A 21,131-nucleotide genomic window follows, 5' to 3' on the forward strand; every position below is an offset into this window, starting at 1 on the left:
ACAACATAAAACATACTTCGTTACAGTCTGTTTTATTAAAAAAAAATGTAACTACTCAAGAGGCAATGTTCCCTCTAAGCTGCGCGAGTGTGGAACCTCGCACTTCTGATGTTTTTGCTCTGGTGGTGAAAAATGTCTGCCCAAAAGAGAAAAGTTTTGCTCAGCAAGAAAAGAAATTAGAGGGAACATTGCTCAGAGGTGATTGGAGCTCCCGAGACCCCAATACGTCAATATCGATGTAACGTTGAACGTGACTGACTGAATGGGAACATGACATTTTTAAGTAAAAAAATAAAATGAGATAGTATCTCCTTGAAAACACACTCCAATAATTTAGAAAAAAAAATTATCTTACAGCATATGTGACTACCCTCATCACATTTAAAACACACCTTTATTTTCTAATTTTCTTTAATTTCTCTTCATTTTAGAGGCATTGCTTCTAAATGTGTGTATTTAAGGAGAGAAAGTGGAATCACAATTGTTGTTGTTTTTTTTCACACAGAGGTTCATATCTTCATTTGTGAAGGAGAGAGTGTGGATTGGTTTGTCTGACACTGAAAAAGAGGGCAACATGAAATGGGTGGATAATTCACCACTGAATCAAGGGTAAGTGATACTGTATTTGTTCTTTATTTTAGTTTAACCTTTTTTCTCTCTTTTTTTTTTTTAATAAAGTGTGACCATCACAGCTTAAGACACAACTGTTCTGCAACCACATAACTTGAACTGCAATTACAAAGCCACCTCCTATAAATACAATACTTTTCTGCACTTTCACTTCTGCACCTTTTAGCATATTAAAACTTATTCGGCTGTTATAATTTAAATATGGGGTCCTAACAATTGAACATTTTATACATGTTATCCAGGTTTTGGTATAGAGGTGAACCAAATGACGAACATGGAAATGAGGACTGTATTGAACTGATGCCTGAAAAAACAGTCCTGGAAAACTGGAATGATCTGCCATGCGCTGTGAAGAGAAAAGGGATTTGTGAGACTTGAAGTTCCAACCCTTGTTAATTTGATCATTTGTTCACTTTTATGTATTATTTGATGGAATCATAGTTATTGTACTCCCATCATTTCTGATTGAGGTTTCTATCATGTCACTGTCGGCTGATTTCATTGTATATTAATTTCCATCATGATATCAATTTTGTTTTGTAATTGACTACAATGTACCAATTGATATGGATGTTCAGATGAAATTTGTTAAAAAGAGAATGTAAAATTGCCATTATACAAGAACTGAGATTAATCTATAATAAACTCACAATATCCAGTTTGTCATAATGTGAATAAGGATGTTTTTCACATTTGTGTTATATTTATTCATACCATCCAAGTAAATAAATGGCAGAACACTGACCCTCATATACTATACACTGAGTAAATGCATGTTAGTATCCTGTAGTCACCCACTTGTGTTTAAAAGTTATCTCTGGTTTTCCTAAATCATCATCTCTGTCCCAGCTTAAAAACATGATTCATTCCCTTCTAGTTAATTGACATCAATACAAAGGTCAAGTTAGGCCTGCACTGTAAAAAAAAAATGTACTGTCAAATTTGCAGCAACTTACTGGCAATTTTAGTTAATTTAATTTGAGGAAATCAATCATCTTAATTTGGTCAACTGCCATTTCATATTTATACAGTGATGTTATTTAATTAGAGGTTGTAAACAGTGGTGGTACAAACTACCCAGCGGCGTTCATGGACCAGGCAGCAGTGACAGTAAAGCCTCTTTCCGCGCTTGTGACTCTTGCCACCTGCCTCTTCCCCTTTGAACCAACAATTTTGTTTGGCTTCTGTACATTCTGGACACCCACCTCATCCATATTCCACAGACAGGTGGGGTCAACGTTTTCACCAAGCCTATGGAGTTCGTCCTCATAAATACGAAAGAACAGGTCCACCTTCGGTCTGTTGAACCCCATCATCCTAGATATGCTCGTCGCCTGTGGAGTCCTGACAGACAGGGTTCCTTGTCTCCTTAGAAAACTATAAAAACCAGTCTATCCCTGCCATCATGCGCTCTGAATTAAAACAATGGTTCAAGCCTAACCTCTCTGCAGGTCATAGGCCAGCCTCCTTACATCCATCGTTGAAAGCCCAAATAATGCTCTCTCCATTGATTGGATGTGATCCGTTAACTGGAGCTCGAATGATGACGTAAAAACTGCTTTGCGGCCTAAACAACTTTGATCCAGGCTCCAACAAAACTTTCTTATCCCTATGCCGCCTCAAGGTCTTTGGGGGGGACTCCAAATTGATGGGCTGGAGCCTTCAAAGCTGTTCCCTCTTCACTAGCTCTGAGGGCATTTTGTAGAGCTTGCTCTGTATAAGCACCACGGTTACTTTTTCTTTAAAAAAATATATATGAGAATGAAATTTCTACACTAGGCCTATATGGGGTTGATAATTGATGTATTTGTTCACCACATCACCAAGACAAACAGAAACCCCTAAATAAATATTAAACTTATAAATTAGTATATTTATGTAGTGAAATATATTCAATAAATGCATTAAAAGCCACTATGTTTTATCATTGGGTCACCTAACCACCTTCAAACAGTGAGCTAACTGTGCTAGCAAGCTAGCAAGCTAATGCTCACTTGAGGTATTTTTTTTCATGTTTTGTTCAAATATTTAGATTTTACCACCTAGTTATACTGCAGTAAGTGTAAAACAAAGGATTTGATAGAGAGAAATATGTTATTATAGTAATTATGATAGAGAGAAACTATGCCCCCTGGCGGGCGTTTTACCCCTCAGCGTAGGGGCCGATTGACTCCACATTTTTTTTTTTTTAATTTTTTAAATATAATTATATACCTTATAAATAACATATGCTCTCAAACTACAGACTTCACTATTCATCTATCATACATCATATCCTGCAGAACAATATTCTCTTAAACACTTGTTTACTAATATCTGAAAATTAAAGCACTTACCATGTAATCCTCTTCTCTTCAAATACGTTGCTGGTGTCAGCTCTTCTCCATGGAGATTTGTATATCCCCGTTGTCAACGTAGTGCATAGCAACAGTAAAAATGCATCTTGACTCCCTCTAGTTGTTATTTTGGGAAAAACAGGTGGGAGGCGTTTTACCCCCACTCTACCTCTATAATAGGTTATTCCCAGGGGGGCAGGGTTTCATAAAATATTGAAGTTTCCGAAGTTTCGCCCGGCGCCGCCATTGATTAGCAGACCATCACCTGCTGTTAGCATTCCATTGACTCCAGTTCATTTTGGTGTCACTTTGACAGCGAATAACTTTACATCTGAGGCGTTTAAAGACTCCATTTGTCCATTATTTATTTCTAAAGAAACGCGAAAATGTATAAAAGGCTCCATTACCTTGTATCTTACGTTATGGCCCCGTAGAAGCAATTTTTGTAAAAATAGGCTAACGATTGCGTCATAACCACGCGACTCTCTGTCGCACAGTAGAGAGATTACCGTATGGACAGGAGGAGAAGCTCAACGGTAATCGGGGGACGTGGAGGTAAAATGATAAAATAATTAATCAGAATACTTAGCAAAAGTTTCTCCTGCTCCTAGCTCATGGACACCTCCTACTCACACTCTCCGTCTCTGCAAGTTTCAGAAGGGAATGATTCAGATTTCTCTTGGCACAGCTACTAGAAGACAGACGGGTTGCTCACGTCACATCTACGTCATCAAGCTCAGTTTGAGTCTGCGCAGTACGGTCAGCCATCAAGAAGTGAGAGCTTCTAATTGACTTCACTTTTCTCTGTTGAAACCTATGGGGTCCCTGTGTCCAGATTATATACTGTCTATGGTTATTCCCAGACAGCAACATAGTGTTGGCCAGATCCGGCCCACATCTGGTACACTTGGATTCCACACGGCCCAGATGTGGTCCGGATCTGGGCAAAAACTATAATATGTTGCTGTCTAGGTTTTTTAAGAGTAATAGATGAATAGATGTGCACATGAAGGCATCCATTCAATGTCTCTGTTCTTCTGATCATCATCCTCTCTGAAAATAAAACTGTTTAAGAAATGAAAAGGACTTCATGTGTCTCATAAAAGAAACATGGTTAAAGTTGAATGACAGAAAGTGTGCTTATGTTTATACACTAGAGGGGGCTAAAGATCATTCTCACACAGTCTATTCTAGAACTTATTGACTTGCAGGTAAAGATTATCTTAATTAATCTGTTTATCAAATCCAGGTGATTGGAACAAAATACTGAGGAGGACTTTTACTTTCTGAACCTGGACTTTACACCTCTGGTAGAAGTGAAGATACTTAAAATGAGGACAACTCTTTGAAACCAGGTTCGGTGTAAAGTCCAGGCTCAGAAAGTAAAAGTCCTCCTCAGTATTTTGTTCCAATCACCTGGATTTGCTAATTCAGACAGGAGAGAGAACTAATTAGTGAAATCAGCTGACTGAGTTCATGGGTGGAATAAACATGTGGCAGGACATTTACTTTCTGACCCCTGGACTATACACCTCTGATAGAATAACACAAGACATATCACTCGTGTTGTTTTGAATGGGAAAAAGTGCAATGCTCAATATGGCCTTCTAAATAAGAGCCAATCACGATTGTTAAAGTCATCGCTTCACTACAGCCGTCAGACGCTCCGGTTCCTATAGAACAGTGTTCTTCAACCCTGCTCCTGAAGGACCCCCAACACTGCACGTTTTCTTTGTCTCCCTGATCAAACACACATGATTCAATCCATCAGCTCATTATCACATGGGTTAATGAGCTGATGAGTTGAATCAGGTGTGTTTGATTAGGGAGACAAAGAAAGCGTGCAGTGTTGGGGGTCCTTCAGGAGCAGGGTTGAAGAACACTGCTATAGAAAACAGTCTGCACTCAAAAAAAATGCTATGTTGGCTTTAATTAACTTTTTTATGTCAACAGGTTCCACGTAACAGTAACAAGTTAATTAAAGCCAACATAGCATTTTTTTTGTGTGTGTAATGGAGCCAGCAAGAAAGAGGAAATCCTCCCCTGTCTGGGCTCAACAGAAGCATCGATATCCTCATTTATACCAGCTGCCACTAGCACTGGCACTTGAAGACACTGGTTCAGAATGAATTAATTTGTCTGCTTTTCTTTGCACAGTAGCTAGGTGTCACTAATGAGCAATGCGAATGAAGCTTCCAGTAATGAACCTTTGGCTGAAGCAATGGGCTGTGAGGTCTCGTTGGTTCAGAAAGCCTCATTTTGCCATCACTATCCACAGCTGGAACTATGAGCAATAAGTAACAGCACAACACACTCAATGACAACGAACTGGCAAAACATGAGGGCAAGAGAACACGTATAAAGGGAGCTGAGAACATAAGGAACAGGTGACAACTCTCAGACAAACAAGGACTCAAGAAGGCGTGGTACAGGGAAACAAGGAGGCAGGAACAGAGGAGCACATGGCCAACACAAACAAAGTCAGAGCCATGTGTTTAAGCACGACACAAACATAGAGACATGAAACAAAGACCACACAGACAAAGCTGCCAGGGTAGAACCCTGATAACATTAAGTGTATATTAACATTCTTAGTGAACTTTCAGTGATTTGAGTCAGGGTGAAAGGATGGAAGTAGGGAGAGGCGGGATCTCCAGATTAGTGATTTTTATTGTTTAATGCAGGATGTTTGATTGCATGTTCTTTCATAGGAAGAAACCCAGTCTTACAGTACAGACCGCAGCTCATCTGTGAACACATAGACTACTGTATTGTAAGACTGTGAGTTATAGCAAATAATGAAATCAGGCAGGTATGTTGTAAACAGAGTTACCGAAGGCACAACTGGACCACAAACAGAGAGTCTCTGGCAGGATGAAGAAAAAGCTCCAATGTGCAGTAAGTAGAAATTTTATTCTGACGTAGAGATGGAGTTGGTAATGGAGCAATAATGTTTGAGTAACTGAAAACTGTTATATAATATTTCAGTCATTCCTTTTTTACACTGAAAAATCCAACAGTTGTTCTAACTAACACTTTTTAGTTTTTAGTGTAGTGTAGTTTTTAGTTTCACATACTATGCTTTGGTTGTTCAGAAAACCCAAGTTAAGATTAATTGATTGGTATGAGTGCCATTGAAAATGTAAAACTGCGTTGACACATTAAATACTAAAACATTTTTTTTACTGTATACTCCACAGTGAATCCTAAAACAAGCTATAAGCTGCATTGGCATAACAATGACATATATGAAATAGATGGAATCAATAATGAACTAAACAAGCCAGTTGACTCACTGTTACTGTTGATGAATGGTGGTTAACAAAATAATGTTCTCAATTTCAACAAGAAAACGTATCAGAGATATATATATTAAAAAAAACGTTTAGCTCCGCAGGGAAGACATAAAAGAACTAGCTTACAGATCTGCTAATTGTCTTAGCCAGTTGTGTGTAATGTGTAAACTAGGCGTTCTGATGGAAACACAGAGACGTCATAGTGTGCAATTATTTGATTGCAGTGTTATCACCATAATTTTGCAAACGGCTAGTTTGTCCACCACTTGTGGACTGTATTGAACTAAATCCTGGAAAACACACCCTGAACTACTAGAATGATCTCAGATGCTCTGAGAAGAAAAAAAGGGATTTGTGAGAAATAGGGATCATCCTGTTTTTTCATGCTTAAAGTAACAACATGTAGCTTTTCAACCTTCATAATATATTTCCAAGACCCTTGTGATAGTACATCGACTTACAATAGGTTGAATGAGACGTCTGCCAGAGCCTGACGGGGTCTGTATCGCTTTTACTGGCACTATGTAACTTCGCGGTGCGGGTAGTAACCAGCGCTCAAAAAGAACTACAAAATTCGACTGCTTTACGGCATACGTCACTTCGCCCACCACTTCCTCAAATGTGGCCAACCAGCGCGTTTGTTTTCGTGCGTCTGTTTTCGTCATGGCTGAAGCAGCAGCGAAACGTAAGAAGTCCAAGGTTTTGTCGGAGTAGAGTCGGAAGAGGAAAAGGGAGAGTGATAAACTGAAAGGCAGGACGAGGATCAATATGGGTCGAGCGTTTGCTCGCTGGCGTGAGCTAATGGAGGAGGAGTGTTACCAGACCGATGCTGACTTGGCCGTCATGCTGTTGAACTAGTAAGTAACTAAATTGCTTGCATACTATCTTTAGTTTTTCTAATCTGTTGTCTGCCTGGCTACGTTACGGAAACTATCTGGTCCTCCATTTATTTATCTTCATGAATCAGCTAGTAGATGAGCGAATTATCAATCTGGTAGCTAGTAAACACTAACATGCGTTAGTTTTAGATGGTTAGGATGCTATCGCTATCCTCGTTCAGATTTGAGCATTGTAATCGACATGCAAATCGCAAATGTTTGAGTTAAAATGTTTAGTCTACTAAATATGTATAAATTATAAAAGGAGGAAGATTAATAATATTATCATTGCCCATATAAAAAAAAACCTACATGCTTCATATACAGTAACCGTAAATCATTTTACGACAGCGGTAATGGACAATTCCGCTTCCAACCTGTAGGGCGACCGCAGAGGAAAAGTTCCATGTTGTTGCTTTAAAGCTCCAGTATGCGACTTTGGTATTTGACCACAAGAGGGCGCAGTTTCCAACAATAACAAAGGCGAAGCTTGATGACGCTATGAAGGAGGTGACGATGGGAGATGTCGTTTTTAATGCGTTTTCACCATCTAGCGATATATCTACATGGAATTAATGAATCATGATCACAGATGAGGTAATTTATTCGTTTTTGTATTACCTGTATGTCTGATCGTATTATTTTATGTCATCATAATTAATGAACTGCAAGGAACGTGAAATGTTATGCTATATTATCCCGTTACAACATACAGCTATTTGTCAAATGATTTGTTTGGTTAATGTTGTGCAGTTTTACGTTTTTATGGTTAATGCCGTGTTGTTTAACGTGTTCAAACCAATATCTAAAAGTAAATTTGAACGAACATTTGCAAGTAATGACTATATTTTTTTAACATCATATCCGATTGTATTTAATTCTACTGCCATAATCTCGGTCACCACACGTGATAAAAAGCCTTACCGAAGTACAAAGAGCAATATAACTTTGTTTATAAGTGCTATTATTGACAGTTGCATGTCTTACCTGTCTCAATACACTCGCGAGAGAGTCTCTGTCAAGTCCAACAGTGTCGCGCAGCTCTCTCCATCTCGAAATCGCCTGCCGATATTTATCCGGGTTTTATTCCTCCGTTTGTCACACAGTCCGCGAATCCGCGTGTATCCGAATATGGACGCTTTCGTTTTGTTGGCACTTCAATACTCGCCTAAGAGTTCGTGATCCATAACAGCTATAAACATACAGTTATGGCTATAACGCTTTAACCACCACTTCCGCATTTGACCATGCGATATTCCGGTGTGGTGGGTCATATTTTTTATTTTATTCTTTTTTTATTCTTTGTCAGACGTCTTTATTGTTTATTGTGATAAGAAAAAAACCTCAATAAAGTTGTTGTAAAAAATGTATTTTTTTACGGTGTTGCCATCACCAACACTATCAGTGTTAAGCAAATGTGTTTGACAAACACACCATCACAACAGCTAAACAATACTTAATAATAAGTTAAGAGCCCAACTAATGGAAACACCAATCACCATTCTGGTGACTTCAAATGAAACGCATTCGAATTTAACCCTTGTTAATTCTCAATAACAACTTCAGTAGACGTCTGACATAAATAAAGTAAATCTGTGGGGGAAAAAAGTAAAGAAGAAGCTGGTAATGCTGTTTGTGGAGTTGTTTAATCCTCCTCTGCTGAGATCTTCACAGATTTAATGTCTTCTTTTCTCTTCAGTTGATTTCATCTAAGGCTGTGTCTGAAGTCAGTTGTAGTTCTTGTGTTTCTGCTCGTCTCTTTTTCTGTTCACCCAAAAATGAAAATTCTGTCAGTAATTACTCACCCTCATGTTGTTCCAACCGCGTAAGACCTTCGTTCATCTTCGGAACATAAATTAAGATATTTTTGATGAAATCTGACAGCTGGATCACTCCTCCATAGGCTGCTAGGTGACCGAAACTTGCTGGCCCAGAAAAGTTATTAAAGAGATCGTTAATATAGTCCAAGTGACTACAGTGACTTAATCTTAAGTATATCAAGCGACGAGAATACTTTTTGTGCGCAAAAACAAACAAAAATAACGACTTTATTCCACTATTCATTTCCTTCTCTCTGGGCCTCTAGTTGGTTCACGTAGTGTTTTTGCGTAGCGCGTCTGTGTTATACGTCACCACGTAGGCTCACAATTGGCCGAAGCTGGTCATGTGTGTGATGCGTGATGACGTATAACACAGACGCGCAGCGCAAAAACACTACGAGGCCCAGAGAGAAGGAAATGAATAGTGGAATAAAGTCGTTATTTTTGTTTGTTTTTGCGCACAAAAAGTATTCTCGTCGCTTGATATACTTAAGATTAAGCCACTGGAGTCACTTGGACTATATTAACGATCTCTTTAATAACTTTTCTGGGCCAGCAAGTTTCGGTCACCTAGAAGCCTATGGAGGAGTGATCAGCTCTCAGATTTAATCAAAAATATCTTAATTTGTGTTCCGAAGATGAACGAAGGTCTTACGCGGTTGGAACAACATGAGGGTGAGTAATTACTGACAGAATTTTCATTTTTGGGTGAACAAACCCTTTAATAACTCACCCTCATATCGTTCCAAACCTGTAAGACTTTTGTTCATCTTCAGAGGACAAATGAAGATATTTTTGATGAAATCTGAGAGATTTCTGTCCCTCCATTGACAGCCTATGCAACTACCACTTTCAAGCCCCAGAAAGGTAGTAAAGACATCATTAAAGTAATGTGTAAACAAAGCAACAGACATTGCTTCATATAATGGAGGTTAAACCACTGTAAATACATGGAATACTTTAATGATGTCTATTAGTTTATTAGTGTTTATGACGTAAGTGTTAAAACTTTATAAGATCATTATTTAACCCACTTGTATTATTTTATGCAAACACGGTAATCACAAATGGTCAATTGTCATTATTATCACAGCAATTTTGTCTTTTTTTTTTTTTACTTTTTTAAAAATGCTTGTTAGAAAAGGGGTAAGCAACATAAAAGGACGTGCAAGGCAAAGTGCAGTTTAAACATTTATTATAAGGCTAATATCAAATAGAAATATCGAATAGAACACAGCTTGTCTTCAACGGCTGGCTGGGCATCATGACGCGCACGGGATTCACCACTGCGTGCCTCATTCTTCTTTCTTCTTCTTTTGTTGTTTAAATGGTGGTTGGCAAACCAACTAAAAGGTGCATTGTCCGCCACCTACTGGATTCGCTAGTTGTACAACAACGGAAATAGAATTTCCGTGTTATCTGCAGTGAGCTGGACCACTTCTGGCCACTGCTTCCATCGATGGCAATCTATAGCTTACTTGACCGACAGTCCAGCGTACTGTAAAAAAACAACAACATGAGTCTTTTTGGTATTAAAGCCGGTAAGCGTTTGAAACTTCAGCACTAAGTAAAAAAGACTTCTCTTCACTGCTGTGTACCAATTAATCGCAGTATAATTCCATCCTGAGTTTCTATCATTTCCCTGTGGATGAAGAGGTGAACTCTGTGTGGACAGCAAAGATTCTCCCCGACTGACGGTACTCAAGTTTGCAGTGTTCATTTTCTACCTATGGATTTTGTGTGACCGAGACGTTTAAAGAATCTCTGTCTGTTCGCTTGGAACAGTTTTTCTCTTCCGGCACTCAGGCTCAATGTCTGGCAACGTCGCCCGAGACCTCCGACCCCAGAGTTACTGACGGCGGACATGTCTGAAGAAGAGGTCAGCGTTCAGCCTATGGAAGTCACCGTTACCGACTGTGTCACTCCCAATGCCTCTGTGGTAGTTTATGAGCTGATGAGGGCAAACGAAAAACTCAGGGGGAAGGTTGAGGAGCTCCAACACCAGCTAGTCTCTGCAGCTGCGGTCCACTTTTGGAATCCAACACATCGCCGGATCCGACTAGGACATTCGCTTTTATACAGGGTATGTTTATTATACTGTTTATTATACTGATTGCCCCCTCTCCGTGTGTGTGTGTGTTCAATTGCCATGGCCCTTGTCTTGGACCAAGTTTTTGGGCCCAATGATTGTGCGACAGCTTTGCAGCATATCAAACAGCAACCCTAACTATCAAATCTCCACAGATCTGTTAATGTTAATTTCTGTTTATTATCATTGTTTATTATAACCCAAATGTGTTAAGGTCTTGTTGTTATTTCATTTTATTTCAGATTTGCATGGTACAAATCTTTCCTGGCCTTTTGGAAACAATTAGAGCCAGCGGCAAACACAACATTTTTTCAGAATCTCCTCAGCCAAAGCTGCCTCAGATATCACTCCACACTGAGCTACAAAACTGCTACTCATCGATGAATTGCTGCTATTTCTGATGCATCTTTCTGTGGGCCTGCCTCTGAGGGATCTGGCCAATCGTTTTTCTTAAGTCAGTAGGCCTACTGGATGAACATCATGGGTTTGTAGAGAACTGTTGATATTTAACTGCACACAGAAATAGCAGCATCTGTCTTTGAGCTGAACACTGAACAATAACAAGGCACCTTGTATAGGTTTGTAATCAGGGCTTTACATTAACTTTTTTGCTCACTAGCCAATGTGGCTAGTGGTTTTTCCAAAGTTACTAGCCACACAGCATTTTTACTTGCCACATTTTTGTTGTTGTGAAATTACCTGATAAAAGTTAACTATGGCGTGCTAAAATTTACTTGAACTAGATTTACAACCCTTTTAAATGTAAAACCACTGTACACACCCAAATCAAGACTATATAAATATATAACAATACAGGTCATTATCATTAGCTCTGATAAGGTTGTGTGTAAAGCTCCTTTTTTTAAATAAAACCATGTATTATGTATTATTGTCGCCACATAGCTCCACCGGCATACGACGTAACTCCAGCAGAGCAGCTAGCCGTTTCTTCGTTTCTGTGTTGTCGGTCACTAGCGCGCAAGCGCAAGGCAACACTGTGTGCATGTAATACTCATTAGGGCTGTCAAAATTGCTCAAAATTGACGTTCGAATATTCCATCTAAAAAAAACACATAGCCTATATTCGAACTATTCGAACATCAGAGGTGGGCCAGACAAATTTTGCTATGTGGGTGGTTGCGCATGACGCGTATTACGTCAATAACAGGACAAATTAATAAAAAGAGACATAACTACTTGTATAGGTAGTTTACTTAAGTTTAAACATATGTAAAAACAATGGGTCGTACATTAATATTAATATTAGCTCAAATGATCTATAGGGAATTTTAATAATTAATCATGAATATGATTAATATTTTGTATGTTACAGTTAAATTAATTTATCGCAGCTGAACTAGATTGATATATGAATGATTACCATAACGGGTTATGGTTCGTCATTAATACATCAAATAGTCTTATTTCAGCTCGAAGTTATGGGATAACTTTAATGGAATTAATTTAGTTATCAAACAATCTGTTTGTCCAGCAAACATTGAATTGAACGTAAGATTAACTTAATTCTCAAGGAAAATTATCCTTCTTACAAACACGAGAAAGAGTATCTTTTCCAGGCCTTGAAAAGACAACTTTCTATGTTTGTAAAATTAGCTTACTTAAATCGTAGGCTACCAAGATAAAGCATATAGCTAAGATCGAACATTTCAGGGACTGAGTAACATGGGCAATTAAAAACAGAGTCAGTCAAGGACATATGGAATTTAATAATTGGACCAATACATCGAACTAAGGAATATATCAAACTACACAATACACACGGATTATATGTCTATGTACATAAAATACAGTTAAACAATACAAGATAACGAATAACGAAAATGAGAGAGAGAGAGAGAGATAGATAGAGAGAGATCGGAAGATGCGAGAGATGGAGAGAAGGATGGGGGACGAGATCGGAAGTGAAAGCAAAAATCTGCGATCAGAGATCGCAGTTGGCTATGGCAAAATCACAGACAGTAACCCTTAAGACACAACAAAGAAATCACATCATAAGTTCAATTCAATAATCGATACTTGCATGGCATATGGTTCTCGTTGTATGAGGTGTGTAGGACCGCAGGGTTCTGCGTGTCTTTAAAAGCAGCGCGAGTCGTCTGAGGGGAGGCGTGCGCGTGCCGTCTTCCGGCGCGCGTGCGAGCGCGGGAGCTTCAAAGAGTTGCCGGGAATGATTCAGGCGACGTTCATTCAGCTCGTGAATGAACAGAGGCGAAGAGGAAAACGAAACTAGACTATAGAAAAACATAAAAGAAATAAATAAAAAGAAAAGAGAAGCAGGCCGAAGCCGGTCCGGACTTGGGTTTTGGAGGAGGAAGGAGAGTGTAGGAATGAGAGAGAGAGAGAGAGAGATTTTCTGAGTCGGTCTTTTATGGACAATATGGGTTGACGCCTCTGTTCGCGCGAACAACCAATGAACGTCCAAAGGTCTGAAGCGGGAAAAATGTCTTTGTCTTTGGGGCCACGCCCACTCGGATGAGTCATGAGGAGATGAGCTTTGAGCTGTTCGGCTCCCGAAATATGAAAAAGTGTAAAATAATGCACATTACTTCATTCTGCTATCGAAATTCGACTCTGTTAGATTGAGAGAATTTCAACGATATCACACACGTCATATGAAGATTAAGAAAATCAAGTTACATAAGATATGCATATTTACAAGCATTTTAAAGTTCGTTTACATGTCTAGAAATAAGATTTACCCAAAATGTGTTGTACCCTGTAGGGTACAAATGGATATGAAGCTTGAGGAACTAAACACGGTACACACCTGATTTGTCTAACCTTATTACCAAAGTTTACCAGAATACACAAACTACACCACGTAAAAGAAAAATTATGAGATGGGAAATTACATCCATGTTTACATTTCTTCGGTGGTTATGCATATAGAAAATTTAGGATTTAAGTAGAAAATGTAGGATTTAAGTAGGAGTAAAGATTACCACGTTAATTCTGCTCCACTCCTAAAAAACCCAGTTGACATTCCATTAGGCAATAAAACAGCAAAGTGGGGGGAAGGCAATTGCCAGAGAATGTTGTTGAACATTCTCTAACTAAAACACTATTGATTAAAGAATACATTTCAAAACCACACCTCTAGAAAATCATAATTATTTGATCAAACAAATTAATAAAACATGCATACAGGAAGGTCAAACCCTAATCTGAGTTACATACATTAAAACTATATTTCTATAGGAGGATGTTTGTGTGTGTGTGTGTGTCTGTGTGTAGAAAGTTTCAAGTTTCGTTATCTCTCTGTGGACCAGAGAGGGGAAAGGGGGGGTTCGGAATGTCTCTGAGGTGAAATTAGTGTCGTAAAAGTCAATTGGCCGACTAGCTGGACCCAAAGCCTGATTTGCACTCACGAGTTCAAAGTGCACCAGCTTTTGTATTCAGGAAGAAATGTTTTTAGCAACACAGAGTATTTGAATTTGTTAATTCAAACCAACGACGAATGATTCGATAGCCAATGTTGTTACACATATTTGACATATAGCAGGCTTCATTCAGTGATTGAAACCAATATTATTAACATTAATTGAAGTTTTACAGTATATATAACCGACATTGAACGCTCCGAGCGAGCTGTGCTGTGGTAAACATGGAACTTTTCCTTGACATGAAACAGCAAATAATCAAACCAGTGGAAGTCTGCAGTGCATGAAACTGCTGTATCTAACCTACCTTATTCATGCAATATCTATTCAGTCAGTACAGTAGCCTACACTTCAATAATGTTTCTGTTTAACGTTAACGCTTCTTCCTGTTACCTGTCTCTGACCCCTCAGGCAGCGCGCCCACTCGGAAAGCAGACAGCCACGCCTCTGCTACCGCAGGCGTCTTTCCACATTCGAATATTCATTTTCACCTTCGAAATTCTGTTAAAACTATTCGAATATATATTCGAATTTAGAATATTCGTTGACAGCCCTAATACTCATGGGAGTTGTAGTGTCGTAGTGTCACACTTATTTCAGATGCCTTTTGAAAAGACTACAATTATTCAACCCGCCAAAGTGGCTAGTTGGAGTGACTATGTTACCCACCACGAGCAAAATCCACCCGCATTTGGCGGGTTGGCGGGTGTTAATGTCAAGCCCTGTTTGTAATGATAACTATAATAAACATGAAACTACAGACACGTGCATGTGTACTTTGTAATGAGAACTATGAGATTCAATTTTACACAAACACGTACCTAGGGAGAATGGGGTGATTCAAGTTTTCATGGAACATGATAAGTAAAAGTAGAAAAAGAAAAAATCCCCTTTCTCCCTGATGACTGCAGCCACCTCTGGGTCCTTGTAGATCCTTTGAATGACCATGTCCTCCTCTGCAAAAACAACAAAGTCACACCAGTCCATCCCTGTCAGTAGGAGTTGCCCTTGGATCTGCCAGTAGTAACTGCTTTTTCAGCTTCATGGAGTCATTGTGGAGCTTCAGGTATTTGCAGTCAACATAACATTTTACATTTTACCCCCAACATGCCAAAGGGTGGGTTGTCTGTGGGGTCAAAAACAACACCATCGGGAGAAGATCTTAACCAGGGGGCAGAAATGTTCTCCATGAACACCTGCAATTGCTGATAAAGTATCAACTTAAAAAAAAAGCAAGGGTCAAGAGCCCAACTAAAGCAAACACTGATCTCCATGATGGTGATCTCAAACGAAACATTTTCAATAAGACATCAACATCTAAACCTCTGTTAATTCTCAATAAGATCTTCTGTAGACGTCTGACAGAAATAAAGTCAGTCTGGTTAGTAATAAGTGAAGCTGGTAATGCTGTTTGTGGAGTTGTTTAATCAGATCTTGACAGAGTTAATGTCTTTTATCTTCAGTTCATCTAAGGCTGTGTCTGAATAAAGTTGTAGTTTGTGTTCTTATTACTCTTTCGAAAGATGATTGAAAGAATGTTTCAGGAACATCACACTAACCTTTAAATAACATTCTAGTAACATTAAGGAGACTGGACATTTTTATGTTCTTGTAATGCTAGAAATCAGCATTCCTATGTTAAATTTAAAATCAAAATTAAGTTGAAAGAACATTTGAGGAACATTATACCTTTTAAAACACGTTCCTCTAACGTCAAGAAAACTGGACATTTTTCACATTCCCAGAACCAACACTGAATATTTGGAGAACGTTCTTATAACAAAAGTCTGTTAGCTGGGAAGGCCAGTAGCATGTTCTTCACTTTACAGTACTCTTGAATGGCTTGCGGCTTCAATGCCAGACCTCTTTTCATGACCGATGTTTGGGTCACACCCCTGAACATTCTGTCAGCGAGATGTTCTGCTGATGTCTGACCACGAACATGACAAACCTCCCTAAAGTGAGAAGATGTTAATCTCATCTTTCTGACCCGATGCCACTCCACAGACATACTCTGGTCCCTTGTTGCCACTTCTATTCCCTTTGCCATTTCCAAGTTGGTCTGTAGAGATTGCAGATGCAGTTGCTGGTGGAGACTGCAGACAAACTGGCAACAAGTGAACTCCAATCTGTAGCCACCCAAGGGCAGAGGTGGGGGTGGAGGAGCTCCAATGTGGAGTAACATGATGTGGCTGACTGGCACTGGCTGCTGGTAAGAGATCAGGCTGCCCTCCTGAACTTTGCCAAAAGCTGACTCGACCAGCGGGACATCAGCACTGGTGGACATGGTGGTAATAAGGGGAGCTATGTCAGGTGAAAAGCCTTCATATGCTTCTGTCACTTTCAAAACATCAGGCATATCCCCCCGCATCGCCTTGTAGAGAGTGCTCCTATGTAGAATTTTATTTCACAATTCAAATTAGTAAACATGTACCTATACATATCTGTGTGACATATTTATTCAGGCCCGGAGTGGGTAATCGGGAGAATCGGGAGAATTCCCGGTGGGCCGCTTCACTTTGGGCCGTCGAGGAATTTATTTATTTATTTTTATTTTTTTTCACATTTCAATGTCACGTTAGTTACATTAGGCTACACAGATTCCGCATTCTGACAGCGCAGCGCGCAGCCTCTGCATGGGTTGTACCATGTGAGGGAGTTCTCCCCTCCCCTCCTATAGAGTTGGTTGGGTCCATAGCCTGTCTTTTCCAAAACGTTTTCTCAGGTAGGCTACTGTGGCACCGCCGGCGCCTACCGATAGCTGGGCCGGCCCTACAGTAACGGTACGCGTCAGGGAGGATGGATGGGAGGAAGAGGCCAGGAGGTATGGAAGCTTTGTTTCCGCCACAGAATAAAACATTTTAAAAGATAATTGTGACTTTTTATCTCACAATTGCGAGTTTACATCTCGCAATTCTGACTTTATTTCTCAGAATTGCGTGATATAAAGTCAGAATTGTGAGATATAAAGTCAGAATTGAGTGAAATAAAGTCGCAATTGCGTGTTATAAAGTCAGAATTGCAAGATATAAAGTCAGAACTGCGTGAAATAAAGTCGCAATTGCTTATAAAGTCAGAACTGCAAGATATAGATTCAGAATTGTGTGATATAAAGTCGCAATTGCGTGTTATAAAGTCAGAATTGTGTGAAATAAAGTCACAATTGCTTAAAGTCTAAGTGGATTATTATTTAACCTTTAGGCTACATTATTTGTTAACCCATGGTATTAATACAAACTACACAATAGTACGAGCTGAACTGTTGCTTCATTTATCCAATTTAGAAAAAGTGCTAATTTGGAATTCCACCATGGAAAAAGTGGGCCGGTCTTGGGCCTGAAACTCCCGGGCTGAAAAGTGGCCCCACTACGGCTCTGTATTTATTTGAGTGTTTTTTCTTCAAAAACGTGATTACTTACAAAGGTTGATTTGAAATGTTATCTAATAATATTGCGTGAATTGTTGTTAACTGATATGTGTGTGTTTTGTGTCTGTTTGTCAGGAGGACGCAGGTGTTTGGTGTTGAAGACAGTGTGTCTCGGGCTCATTTGTGTTCTTCTGCTGGTCTTCATCACACTGTACATCACCATCACAGCAGAGAGAGACCTGTTAAAGAGTTACAAGAACACAGTTGAAGAGTTCAATCACACTATCATCAGCTTACAGGACAATTACACTGATCTAATGACTGAAAAAGACCAACTGAAGAACAACTTCAGCTCTTTGAGTCAGAAGAAACTGGAGTTAGAGACCAGAGTCAATGATCTCAGTGTTGAGAAAGGCCAGTTACAGGGAAGTTTTGATGCTTTGAATCAGAAGAAACTGGAGTTAGAGACCAGAGTCAATGATCTCAGTGCTGAGAAAAGCCAGTTACAGGGAAGTTTCGATGCTTTGAATCGGGAGAAACTGGAGTTAGAGACCAGAGTCACGTCTTGGAGTGAAGAACCAAAGAAGGAAAAAGCTAAACAAGGTCAGTACGAATCTGTTTTTAAGTAGATTATTTTTCCATAATGTTCTTTATCTTCATCCATTTTTAAAAATTGGGTTTCTGTTAGGAAATCTGTGTGGCCCTGGTAGTTTGTTCATATTCGATGAGTTGATGAGCTGGTCTGAGAGCAGGCAGTTCTGCAGAGATCGAGGAGCTGATCTGATCATTATCAACACTGAAGAGAAGCAGGTGAGTTTGTGTGAGTGACTGTTAATCAATGAGAGGAATCACACTCTTTACACGACACACCGTTTTTAACTAAAATCGGAAAACTTATTATGCACTTTGAGTGTTTATTTACACGACAACGGCTTTTTGGAGGCCTGAAAACGCAAACTTTTGAAAACATGTTTCAAAATGCAAGTTTTGTATTTCGTATAAACTACTAAAACGCAAATTTGTGAAAATGTGTAAATACGCATACGTATTACTTGTCTAGTATTTCTTTACAAAGTGACATCCCAGCCAACAGACTTTTGTTATAAGAACATAACTCAAATGACATTTATATGTTCTTGGAATGTTAGAAATCAACGTTCCTATAATGTTGAATTTTAAATCAAAATTAAGTTGAAAGAACATTTGAGGTTCAAGGAACATTATACTTTTTTAAAACACGTTCCTCTAACGTCAAGAAAACTGGAAATTTTTCACGTTCACAGAACCAACACTGAATATTTGGAGAGCGTTCTTATAACAAAAGTCTGTTAGCTGGGATCGCCAATACATACAGCGATACAGATTTTTAGTCGTTTTCGCTTATCCGTGTGAACAGGGATCGGTTTGACAACGCTGTGGCCTGTACATGATAAACAGATCAGATCATTGCTTTTTCATTTTTAGTACATCATTGGAGTGTAAACGTATATATTTACATTTATATTCACACACAGAGGCACTTAACTTTATTCATCAAGGAGAGAGTGTGGATTGGTTTGTCTGACATTGAGAACGAGGGGATCATGAAATGGGTGGATAATTCAACAGTGAATCAAGGGTAAGAGATAAAACCAGTGCAAATGTATTTCAAACATGAGACTCACAACCTCTAAAAAATAACTGAAGACACACACTCTTCCACAAACACCACAACCAAAGATTATTTGCAAAACAAAACTCTTCTCTCTGTTAAGTTTTTGCACTTTCTCTTTTGCTCTTGTTTCTGTGCTAAATTTACTCTTGTTGCCACATGTTATTCAGGTTTTGGTATGAAGAAGAGCCAAATAATAAAGGTGGAGACGAGGACTGTGTTGAACTGATTCCTTCAGACTCCATCCAGAACTGGAATGATCTCCCATGCTCTGAGAAGAGGAAAGGGGTTTGTGAAAAATAGGGTTAATCCTATATTGTCATGTTTCTAATTGTATTATTTTATGGAATCAATCTTATTGTTACAGAGGAGGCTCCCATAACGCCTCCTCCACACCACCGGAGGGAGCCGTCTCTGGAATATTAACCATCCTTACTGAACTCAAATTCCCATCATGCCTCTCACCTGGGACTGCAACACACCTGCACCTCATTTACACACACACATAAAAGCCACTTCCACTCACCACTTCTTTGCGAAGTCTTGATTTGCCCTGGCCATCGTTTCTGAGCGTTATTACCCGTATTTTCTTTGTACTCTGACCTTGGACTGTTTATCTTGTTTCTGATTGTTCTCTGCCTGCCCTGACTTGGGTTGTTTATTGGACCTTGCTTCTTGCCGTCTGCCTCGACCTCTGTCTGTCATTCTGGTTTGTCTCTGCATTGTCTCTCCATTGCCCTGTCTGCTGTTGATTATCCTGCCTGTCTGACTATTCGTAATAAAAGCTACAAATGGATCGCTGAGTCTGATGATTCGCAACACTAATTGTGATTATAAAATATAAAAAAAACATATATAATTTCTGATTGAGGTTCCTATCTTTTAAAACAGTCTGCTAATTTAATTTTATTCAAACTGGTATCAATTTAATTTTATAATCTTCTATAACATAAAAAAAACACAAATTGAAATGCATAAAAGAAAAATGTAAAACTGTCCAAAAAAAATGTATTGCTTTAATAAACTTATAACATCAGATTGGGTAAACCTCTAATGTGTTCATGTCTTCCCAGAAAGCAACATAGTGTCGGCCCAGATCCGGCCCACATATGTGTGTCATACACGTGTGCCAGATCTGGGCCGGATCTGGGCCGACACTATGTTGCTGTCTGGGTTGCTGTTAATATGATCTTATTCTAGCTTTTATCATGAGCCAATAAACTACGGAAGTCTAAAGTGTCCCAATAATTCACCGTATTGTTTTATGCCTTTGAAATTTTTGAGTTGAATTGTTTTCTCTTTAAATTGTCAATATAATGTAAATATAATAAAATGGTCAATAACAATATTACCAAAGGATTTTTTAAAAGTATTTTTTCATATTTCGTTTTTACATTTACTTAGGTGTACATCATGTGTGATTATGGTGAGATATTTCCTCCAGCCCAGCGCAATGCAGCACAGATGTGGTCCGGATCTGGGCCGAAACTATAATTTGTTGCTGTTGCTTTCTTTTCTGTGTTTAACAGATGTAAACATGAAGGCTTCAATTCAATGTCTCTGTTCTTCTGATCATCATCCTCTCTGTCACTGAGCACCACAGTATTGCAACTAAAAATAAAACAGTTTAAGAAATGAAAAGGACTTCATGTGTCTCATAAAA

General features: G+C 38.9%; 1 protein-coding gene across 1 annotated transcript; it reads left to right on the plus strand.

Moving 5' to 3' along the window:
- Positions 1 to 5,673: 5,673 nt before the first annotated feature.
- LOC307150490 (uncharacterized protein) lies at positions 5,674 to 20,467 on the plus strand. The gene is made up of 5 exons (XM_079857773.1): positions 5,674 to 5,864; positions 17,953 to 18,420; positions 18,506 to 18,627; positions 19,332 to 19,435; positions 19,639 to 20,467. The coding sequence occupies exons 1-5, from the start codon at positions 5,765 to 5,767 to the stop codon at positions 19,769 to 19,771; spliced, it is 927 nt and encodes a 308-aa protein (XP_079713899.1). The 5' UTR covers positions 5,674 to 5,764; the 3' UTR covers positions 19,772 to 20,467.
- Positions 20,468 to 21,131: the final 664 nt, after the last annotated feature.

This window comes from Squalius cephalus, assembly GCF_949319135.1.
Source record: "Squalius cephalus genome assembly, chromosome: 2".
NCBI classification, from domain to species: domain Eukaryota; kingdom Metazoa; phylum Chordata; class Actinopteri; order Cypriniformes; family Leuciscidae; genus Squalius; species Squalius cephalus.

Coding starts and splice junctions, on each gene's coding strand:
- LOC307150490 (XM_079857773.1), top strand. CDS start 5,765: ATGAAATCAGGCAGGTATGTTGTAAACAGAGTTACCGAAGGCACAACT. Junction 18,421..18,505: donor GAAGGAAAAAGCTAAACAAG/GTCAGTACGAAT, acceptor GGTTTCTGTTAG/GAAATCTGTGTGGCCCTGGT. Junction 19,436..19,638: donor AATTCAACAGTGAATCAAGG/GTAAGAGATAAA, acceptor CATGTTATTCAG/GTTTTGGTATGAAGAAGAGC.